Source organism: Garra rufa, chromosome 3 (assembly GCF_049309525.1).
Source record: "Garra rufa chromosome 3, GarRuf1.0, whole genome shotgun sequence".
Classification (NCBI taxonomy): domain Eukaryota; kingdom Metazoa; phylum Chordata; class Actinopteri; order Cypriniformes; family Cyprinidae; genus Garra; species Garra rufa.
In genome coordinates this window covers 16,671,347-16,681,340 of record NC_133363.1, presented here as the reverse complement: position 1 = coordinate 16,681,340, position 9,994 = coordinate 16,671,347, and the positions used below count along the sequence as shown (strand labels likewise).

The following is a 9,994-nucleotide window of genomic DNA, read 5'->3' as shown; positions in this document are numbered from 1 at the left end:
TCACATCCCTGAACTATAAACAAAAAGCATAGAAACTGCAATTTTACATTTTGTTAAAATGTAAAGTTGTAAAGATGTATTTGCACAGCAGAAGAATTAATTGGGGAAAAAAGAATCGGAATCGGATCGGATCGTGAAGTGCCTGAAGATTCCCACCCCTAATAATTTTACTGGATTCTGCAGCAGAGCACACTGTAATAAATGCATAATCACTTACTTTATGTTCTCCGTGTTTACTTCCGTATGACATCGCACTGCGCAAGTGTTTAGCTATTAGCCACAATTTAGCTATTTTTCCATTGTTGCCCCGGATAGTTTTTCAATTTTGTGGGTTGACGCGACCCCACTAACGTGATATTTACCCCCCGAACATGGTTGGACTAGTTTTAAGAAGCAATTGGGTGTTGTTCTTTTGTTTTTTGTTTTAATTGTGAAACAGTGTAGCCTTAGTCTTTGCATATAGCTTTTTTTAGATTATGGAGAAGTTGTATACTAATAGAGAATTCATTCTCTGTCTTTATTCTCAACTTTACATTCTCTGTCTTTCTATGTAGGGGCATCACCATTCCAGAGCATGCCATTCCTACCTCAGGGTTATGCTGTCCACAGCCATTTCACCACCCAGCCAGGTAAGGAAGCTACCTTAATATTTTTTCATAACATTCATCATACTGATATGAATGCAGCTTTTTCTAAAACATTTCAGCTTCACTTTATGTCTCTTCTATTTAGAGATATGTCATACAGATTAGTATTGTGCTATTTTATCTCAATAATCTTGATTCATCATTCCTTCTTTCCTCAATTGAACTTAACAGGATTCATCCCTAGTGCTAGTATTCCCCTTCAGAAACAGCTTGAACATGCCAATCAGCAGTCTGGCTTTACTGACTCAGTAAGTACTTGTTGAGACTCATTTGGTGAATACTGGGAAGTTGCGGGAAGCAAGCTTTAACTTCCATGATAAAATGTATTGTTTATATGCATGTGCTGCAAATGGTTGTGGCTAGGTATTACTTATTTTGTGCATACTGTCATTAATAGGCTGCTCTTAGACCCATACATCCACAGGCTTTACATGCGAGTGCAAATGGTCTGATACCCACTCCATCAATGGCTGTCCAGATCCCTGCTGCCAAGGTAAGCTCACTAACCGGAATTAAACCTTTCTAAATGCCCATCATTGGATAAAAAGGTCTTCAACATGGTCTTAAGTTGCATCAAATTTAAGGCCATAAAAAGTCTAATTGTACAAGAAAGTCTTAAAGGGATGGTTCACCCAAAAATGAAAATTTGATGTTTATCTGCTTACCCCCAGGGCATCCAAGATGTAGGTGACTTTGTTTCTTCAGCAAACCACAAACGAAGATTTTTAGCTAAAACTGGTGCAGTCTGTCAGTCATATAATGGGAGTGGATGGGCACCAGACCTTTAAAAGTAAAAAAAAAAAAAAAAAAAAAAATGCACAGACAAATCCAAATTACACCCTGCGGCTCGTGACGATACATTGATGTCCTAAGACAGGAAACGTTAGTTTTTTGCGAGAAACTGGACAGTATTTATATCATTTTTTACCTTTGATACACAGCCACGTCCATCTCTCCTAAGCACGAGTTTATCATCCGGCTCGTTACATGTGTACGCACTCTGGCGTAGTATACGCAAACGCCGGAAGCGATCTGTCGTGTGTACACGACACTCATCGTTTACACAGTGCACAGAGATTGTGGGTATAGCGGCTATTCAAAATGGTAATTACTTGCATTTATCCTGTTTGTTCAAACAGATTTAAAGCGAAAAGATTATGTTTGCTTGCGCAAACTCATTCCGGGACTTTTCACCAGTTTCCCCTTACGGCGTTTGCGTATACTACGCCAGAGCACATGCACATGTAACGAGCCGGATGATAAACTCGTGCTCAGGACAGATGGACATTGCTGTGTATCAAAGGTAAAAAATTATATAAATACTGTTAAGTTTCTCACAAAAAACTATCGTTTTGTGTCTTAGAACATCAATGTATCGTCACGAGTCGCAGGGTGTAATTTGGATTTGTCTGTGCATGTTTTTTTTTTTTTTTTTTTTACTTTTAAAGGTCTGGTGCCCATCCACTCCCATTATATGACTGACAGACTGCACCAGTTTTAGCTAAAAATCTTTGTTTGTGTTCTGCTGAAGAAACAAAGTCACCTACATTTTGGATGCCCTGGGGGTAAGCAGATAAACATCAAATTTTCATTTTTGGGTGAACTATCCCTTTAATTATGATTTCAAGAGGTCTTAAATTTGGAGATGTTATAATATTGCACACCCCCAATTTATGTTATTTAACTAATATAATAATTTATTTTTAATAATAGTTAAAATTAATATAATCAATGCTTTTCACTTATTAATTTCTTTAAAATGGTTTAAAGGCTGGAATGTAAAACGTATCATTTTATAAAACATTTTGTTTTTGTGAAAACTTGTAAATTATGCTTTTTACAGTAATTTTACAGTTTAATGTGTTACTATAGACATTGCCCTACCCTGCTCATATGGTATTAATTTTATTTGTGCAGGTCTTAAAAATCCTGCAGAAACCCTGTAACCCTGTACATTTCGTTTCTACACTTTAAAAAAAAAAAAAATACTGTTTAAATTTAGCATTTTCATTTGAACCTTTTTTTCTGAATTAAAGATGCTATTGGTTAAATATTTAAAAAAAAAAGGTAAATTTGGTGGGCATTTTTATTTTTTATTTTATTCATGATAGTAAAATTGCAGCTGTTTTATACAAATCAGATTGACTTTATATATTATGTTGTAGGCTCCATTCCAGAATTCGTCTCAGCAATCATCACGACATGCCTTTCTTCCTCACACTGGACAGAGATTCTTCCACCATGGAAAACCACATTAACTACTAAAAGTATGATCTTGACAAGGTGCCAGACTATAGAAAACTTTTTTTCTAAGGCTCACCTTAGAAGAAAGCTGAAACCCCCTTTTTTTTAATTGCAATAAATGTCCCATGCAGCAAATATTGTTGGTTTCAAAACATTATTGATAATAAAATAAGGAATACTGTTACACTTGATGAGTCTATGAAAAGATGTCATGGTTTTCTGATGTTTAAAAAAACAAACAGGTGCTATTTTATATAAGAGGATTAAGATAAAGATAAAACATAGCACCTCAAGAGTCAAAGGTTGAACAACCTGCAATTTCCCTGCAGGATCTTTGTAAACTTTTCCCAAATTTGTTTAAAAAAAAAATCACTGTCTGTCAGTGATGCGTGGGTCAATGTATAAACAACCCGAACCCGACCGACGTTTTCAAGTAACCCGCCCGCAACTCGGACCGCAAAAAAAAAAAAAGAAAATATTGTACCCGACCCGCTTCCTGACCCGCATGTTTAATATTTGCGACTGACACCAGCGATTAAATGCGGCTGTGCGGTGGAGATGCGTTCACTGTCAAACATCATTCAGCATTAATTAGGTAATTTTGTCAAAAGAAATGTTCTTGATTACAAGATTGTTCTTGTTGTGATTTATTTTGTCTTTCCTTTATACAGATTTAAATAGTTTAGTTTTCGAAGTACTCTAAATTATGTCAGTGATTCTCCGATGTTAAATTTGATCAAGAATTATTTTATTTCGATCTACAGTGTAATAAAAGTTAAGAAAAAGATTAGCCTATATAGCCCTAAACATATATATACTACAAGCTAATTCCTTTTTTCTTAACTTTTAACTTCTAAAAAATATCAATAATATTAAAACAACTTAATAGGCAAGGTTACCGAATTACGAATGCACTTCAAAACGAAGTTTTCATATATAAATTCAGGAATCACGAATATGACAAAATGATATTATTTTATATTTGTATAGCTATAATAGTTGTATCAAATCAATAAGGAAATTACATTGCCTTGATTTTATTAAGTAATGTTTAATTTTGTTCGTTTCGCTCTCTGGAAATGTAAAGAAAAAATACAGTTTTTACTTGGAATTCGTTTTATATCCCTGGTTTTAAACAAGCATATACATTATACATTTATATATTATTGCTTGAATAAACGTTTAAAAATAGTGCTAGAAAATTTATAATTAAGGAAATTAAACAGACCTAGGCATTTGAAAAGACATAGTGAAATGTGTCTAATAATTCCAAAAAGAAAGAGAAGCACTGGACATAATCAAAATATTCGAGACATTTATAAGGAATACCATTTCCTTAACAATTAAGATGCTGCTTTATCCAGTCTAATCGAAGTGTGCGTCTCTCCCACGACTTTCCCAACAAAAATCCCACCCCCTCAGAAAATACATAAAGCTGACATTACTGAGCTATATGCGTTTAAAAGTAGCCTATTAAAATGGTACAGTGGCATTGCTCAGTTCAACCACGTCAGCATTTATTCAACAGTTAATAACACTCAACATTCAAAAGGTAAATATTATTCAGCCAATAAAGTGTAGGTCTATGTATTTCATAGAAAATTGTGTCTAGTACTATATTAATTACAAAGGTTTAACTGGCATCTTTATTTCAAAGGACCCGACCGACCGCGACCCGAATATCATTAAAAATATTTTTGGATGACTCGTAACCGCGGGTGACCGCTCATTTTGGGTCAACCCGCGCATCACTGCTGTCTGTGTATTTTAACCTACAATTCAAAATGGTAATAATGCAAATATGATTTCTTCTACATTACATAAATACTTCTCCAAATAATTGTTAGTTTGTCCTTAATGCCTTTTTCTTGGACAACAGCCATGCCATTATGGTCAATATATTGCATCACAAACAGAAACACAGACGTGATTTATATGTGCTCTTTTTAATATTTGGGTGGGTTGTTTTGTTAGAAAACAAATTTGTATTTATTTTTGTTTAAATCACAGTATTGAAACAAACAAAAACGTAACATTTCTCATACTGTAGTCAAGAGTAATGTGCATGACCGTAAAATCTGGCCTGCATAGGATACAACTGATTTTATAAGGGACAATTAGCTTCTTCTTTTTTTTTATTCAAAATTTCACCCAGTCCTCAAACTTCAAGACAGGAATTGGGGTACTTGATTGTTTGTCCTTCAAACATGAACAGCAAGCATTAAGCAAAGCACTACAGGCCAAGACTGAGTACATTATAGGCAGAAGAGTGTGTCTGTTTATTTCAACAAGAGATCTAAGGCTAATGGGACCTCCTTCCAATTCAGAACATACTCAAACAGCCAATATTTGGGAAATTTTGATAAAATGGTGATGCTAGCTTCCCCTGTGTTATCATCGGGGGTGTGGGAAGAGAGGAAGAGGAGCAAAAAAAGTGATCCAGAGCCTTATTCATCTATATACACCAGGTTGTGAGATACTGTCTTTTGCTTTAAGCTACTGGAAGAGAAAGGGAAGTTAAGCAGAGCACTTGGTCCTGTAGTGAAGACACAAAACTGCATCCTATTACTTGTGTCATTGCCTTTGTATTTTGTCCTTTACAGGAGAATCTGCACTTAAATGTTTTCCCTCCGCTTTGCACTATAATTGCTCATAAATAAAATTAACCACATAAGAGACCTCATAGCTATTTACCATTGTGATTTAAGTTAGCCAAGAACACAGGAGGGGTAGTTATCTTTAAAAAAAAAAAAAAAAAAAAAAAAAAAAAAAAAAAACAGACACGCTCATGCGCCCCCAAAAATAAAATAAAAATAAGACCCTTTTCCCACCCCAGCCATCTATCACTATGGTCCTTCTGCCCACTGTTCATAACATCCATTTCTGTTATTTATTTTTATGTAACTTTTGTTTCTGAAGAATTTAACTTTGTTTGGAACATTTTGACTTTTTCATTTATTTTCTAGTATTTAACTCACAGATGGGTTATAAAAAATAGAGTGGAAACTGAGAGAAATAAAGAATGAGAAAGAAAAAAGGAGGGAGGATAGCATTGCTGAGGTCTAATTCTCTCATATCCAGGTCCAATGCATCTTGTCAACCCCTGAAAGGAAGAAAGAAGTACAGGTAGGAGTAAGTGAAGAAGGGGTGATAAAAGTAACAACCAAGGAAGTAGGGGGGGGGGAAGATAAGGTAAAGATAAGTGCTTATCTACAACACAAATAGTAGTAGAAAAGCTTGTACAAGTCAAATCTTAAATCAAAAATGTATGACTGTCAAAAACAAAGGTTCTATATAAATGTAGTTGGATGGTCTACAAAAATAAATGGGCTCTCTATTACTAAAGAGAGTCGGAAATACTTTATTATATACTTCATTTTAAAGCTCAAAGTCAAAGTGCACAAAGTGCACTTGCAGTCAAAAAGCCATTCATTTTATGCCTCTCCCGTTAACTCAAAGGACTATATGTGTAATATTTACACACATAGTAATTGTTTATAGTGCTTCTTAAGAACTTATTTTACAATACAGTATGTTTAGTTCTTACTGTTTGGCTGGTAGTGTAAAAAACAAATTGAAATTCTGAAAAAAAGTGTATTTACATCTTAATCACTACTTTTACATACCAGATACATCGAACACTGCAGCAGTCCTACATCTGTGTTACACAAAAGTGCCAGTGTGCAAACAGCAAAGTATTCTATGTAAAGTGGGCTTATGTTGTAAAACCTTGTTTAAAACCTTTTTTATATACATTATTAACAACATCCTGGGTTGATTACTGGGCACTGATCACATCTAGGACAAAAACTAAATAATAATAATAATAATAATAATAATATTACAGAGTTTGTTTCACTGTTTAAAGTAAAGGTAAACATTTGAATGAGTGCTTTGCTGCAAGCACACTGGTGAGGCACAGTCGCTCCGGGCCTCGTTAGCGGGCGAGCATGCGCACACAGCAGTAAGAGCTCCATATACCTGCTGCGTTTTACTTAGCCATGGCTTTGATGGCTACTGCAGCCTCCTCGTTCATAGCAGACAGGACAGTGATCTACAAAGAAACAGAGGTTACACTACTAACACTATTAACAATTGTATGCTCAATGACGTTTAAAAAGTGGCTGATTTACCGACACTTACCAGTATTTCCTCACCGGCATCGAACTTGCTTTCTATCTCTTTGCCCAGGTCTCCTTCTGGCATTTTTAGGTCTTCTCTAACCTCACCGCTGTCCTGAAGCAGAGACAGGTAGCCATCCTGTATGCCAATAAGCTGACAAGTGGAAAAACGGAAATCTGTGAAACACGGTATGATGTACTTACAGTACAACTGTGTCTAGTATTGCCAATACATACCTGGTAGTCCATTCTTTTGATGTTAGGGACATCCATATTGTGGGTTGAGGGACAGATATCCTCATACTTTTTGCCAGAGAAGATATCAATGCCCACCATGTGAACCTTTGAACAAGATAAAGAAGCGTGGGGTTTACTTTACCACTGTCTATTCAAAATCAGCTCACTGCATTTCATCCGCATCATCCCTCACATTGTGAGAATAAATAGCCTCCCTTTGCACTCCATGCACATGCACCTAATTCATAAAAGCTTGTATAGAGAGACTTCTGGAACTCCTTTTTTATCCATACATAATCCATTTACCTAGGCAGTTAACATCAATACTATGCTAAATAAAATGTGTTTTACTCTGATGTATTCTTTCAACAGATTAATGCATCTATTAGCTACAAAATCAATGCAATTTAATTTAAATTAAATGAAAATGATGTGCACTAGTCTAACTTAATTGTCAACTGCTATATTTTGCTACTTTGTCACAGACTATCACTCACCTTGGCATGCCCATGTTTGCCGGTCTTAGATGTGGACATTTCCACTATCTTGCATGGTCGACCTTTTAGCACCACAAAACCATTTTTACGCAAGGCAGAGCATTGCATGGGGTAGGTAACAGAGGCACCAGCATCACCGGTTGTGAAATCCAGGTCAGCATCCGCCATGTCTATTCTAAGGATTGATGAGCCACAACAAGTACAGTGGTTAACAAGGCCCGTCTTGCCATTCTTTAATTAAACCTAAACAGACCAGTATAAAATAAATCATCAAAATGCAACAAATATGATTTTTTTATACCACTGCTATCACTTATAACAAGTGCCAAATAGCTATTTAGGTGAGACTCAATCTGGCTCTATTCTGTTTTAATCTGAAATGTCAAATTACGGCTGTTAAATAAACTTCAAACAGCGATTCTCAGTTAATTTAAATAATTGTGCCCAACTTGTCTTTGTAAGCAAAATGAGGATATCTGTTCCTCAACACAGTATGGACATCCCTGACATCTGAAGACTGGACAACTAGGGCTGTGGTAGGAAACTGAAAGAGAACATTTTGTAGTAAGTATTTATACTTTTTTCCTATTCCTACAAAAAAAAGGTCCAAGTTACATTTAAAAAATATAATAAAACCATGACAGTTAGTCTAGTACAAATATGAAATATGACCTGGTATATTCATGACAGGTTTTATGAAAATTATTTCCATGATGCCTTTAAAAAGGTCTAAAATTATCTTTCAATAAATGAAAATCACGTGTAAATTGTATCATTAAAACCCAGAGCTATCATTCATTAATTCTCATGCCTCCCAGGGTTTGCAAACGCAAGCTATATAAGGCAACAAGATCATAGCACTTGTGAACTTAACTTCTGACATGCTCAGTTGTTGTAAATATGTAGTTACTCCTAAATAATAATTGTTAGTGCTTACATAACCGTAAGTAAACAGCTAGAGAACACAACATTTGGGTAACTTTACATTATTCAGAGTACTGTGTAATGGTGGTCTGCAAGTATTCACGTGGGAAGGGCCCAAACGTCAAGTCAACCGAGAAATTGTATGATCATGCACATACCGATACTTAAGTCCATTTCACTCCACATTCAAAACGCTAAAACACTTGAATTCCACTTTCAAATAGATAACATAATTTGAATAATCACTGCGCTTCGCGTGGTATAGTGAGTTGTACATGCAGTGGAGATAATCCACCCAACTCGCCACTATTGCACAGCTAAATTTTGATACATTTTACAGGGAATAAGAACCATGTATGTTTGAACAATGAGAGTCTGGGCCGCTTTCATAAGGACACGCGTGTCCTCCAGCCGCAGTGAGCTGGCTGCTGTCTGTGAGGCCTGCTGGATCTGCCACTGCGCACTGATCAGACGACCGAAGGCCTGCCGAGCAGCGGGCTAATCGCAGCCAAGCAGGTGCAAGTATGTCACCGCTAAACTGCACATGACAGCGCGTGAACCGACAGAGCGTGAACCAGATCCACAGTCTAACTCTAATGCAGAACGAAACCCTGTGCGGCTAAAACGAGGTTTCCGATGATGTAAGGCTGAGCTAGTCCACGATGCAAGGACTCATGCCGTCTTGAGGTCTTGAGTTATGATCAAGTTTTTTTGATCTTGTCTTCGCGGTGCGTTGCAACTTTGACGCGCATCTTCCTCGTCAAATTCCGTTTAGTTTGTGCACCCAACGCCCAAAGAAAATATGTTGTCGTCATTCTGAATTACTCGCGGAAACGAATGAGTGCAAATGTCCTGCGGATACATCGCAATTTACAACAGTTGCTGTATTTTAGGCTTACTGTTTGCTTTTGTTTAGGTGACAAAAAGCGTGAAATAGATGAAAGACAACCACGAGGGAGGAGGTTGCTGCTACGCGGGATGACGCCCGTTGTTTGAATGGTTTAAGGAGCTACTTACCTGGTTTACAGCCTTGTCCACGCTTTCGGGGCAACCCAACTAGTTAGTCCGGCTGGCGATCCCTTTTTCCCCTCTTCTTTTTTCGGATCTATCTGCCTCTCTTGCTATCAGCTGCGCAATGCCGCTTATTCACTTAATTCACTTGACGATGCTGTCATTACAGAATTTTCGTGTTCTCGTCTTTCAGTTTCAACAACACGTTCAGTTGGCTGACCCAAAGCGTGAATTCTAAACTCCTTTTTCTTGCTCTATCCCTCACTCGCTCCCCCACTCTGATCCGTACGAATCAAACTCAGCCGTTTCCTCT

The 9,994-nt window shown here is 36.7% G+C and overlaps 2 protein-coding genes across 2 annotated transcripts; one reads left to right on the top strand and one right to left on the bottom strand.

Moving 5' to 3' along the window:
* The first annotated feature begins 431 nt into the window (after positions 1-431).
* LOC141330964 (G protein pathway suppressor 2-like) lies at positions 432-3,082 on the top strand. The gene is made up of 4 exons (XM_073835776.1): positions 432-629; positions 819-895; positions 1,045-1,140; positions 2,813-3,082. The coding sequence occupies exons 1-4, from the start codon at positions 575-577 to the stop codon at positions 2,903-2,905; spliced, it is 321 nt and encodes a 106-aa protein (XP_073691877.1). The 5' UTR covers positions 432-574; the 3' UTR covers positions 2,906-3,082.
* Positions 3,083-4,818: 1,736 nt separating this feature from the next.
* On the bottom strand, positions 4,819-9,994 carry LOC141330963 (eukaryotic translation initiation factor 5A-1). Its single transcript, XM_073835775.1, has 6 exons — positions 9,688-9,994; positions 7,747-7,921; positions 7,250-7,354; positions 7,035-7,166; positions 6,873-6,945; positions 4,819-5,994 (listed from the first exon to the last, which is right to left on the bottom strand). The coding sequence occupies exons 2-5, from the start codon at positions 7,912-7,914 to the stop codon at positions 6,883-6,885; spliced, it is 468 nt and encodes a 155-aa protein (XP_073691876.1). The 5' UTR covers positions 7,915-7,921; positions 9,688-9,994; the 3' UTR covers positions 4,819-5,994; positions 6,873-6,882.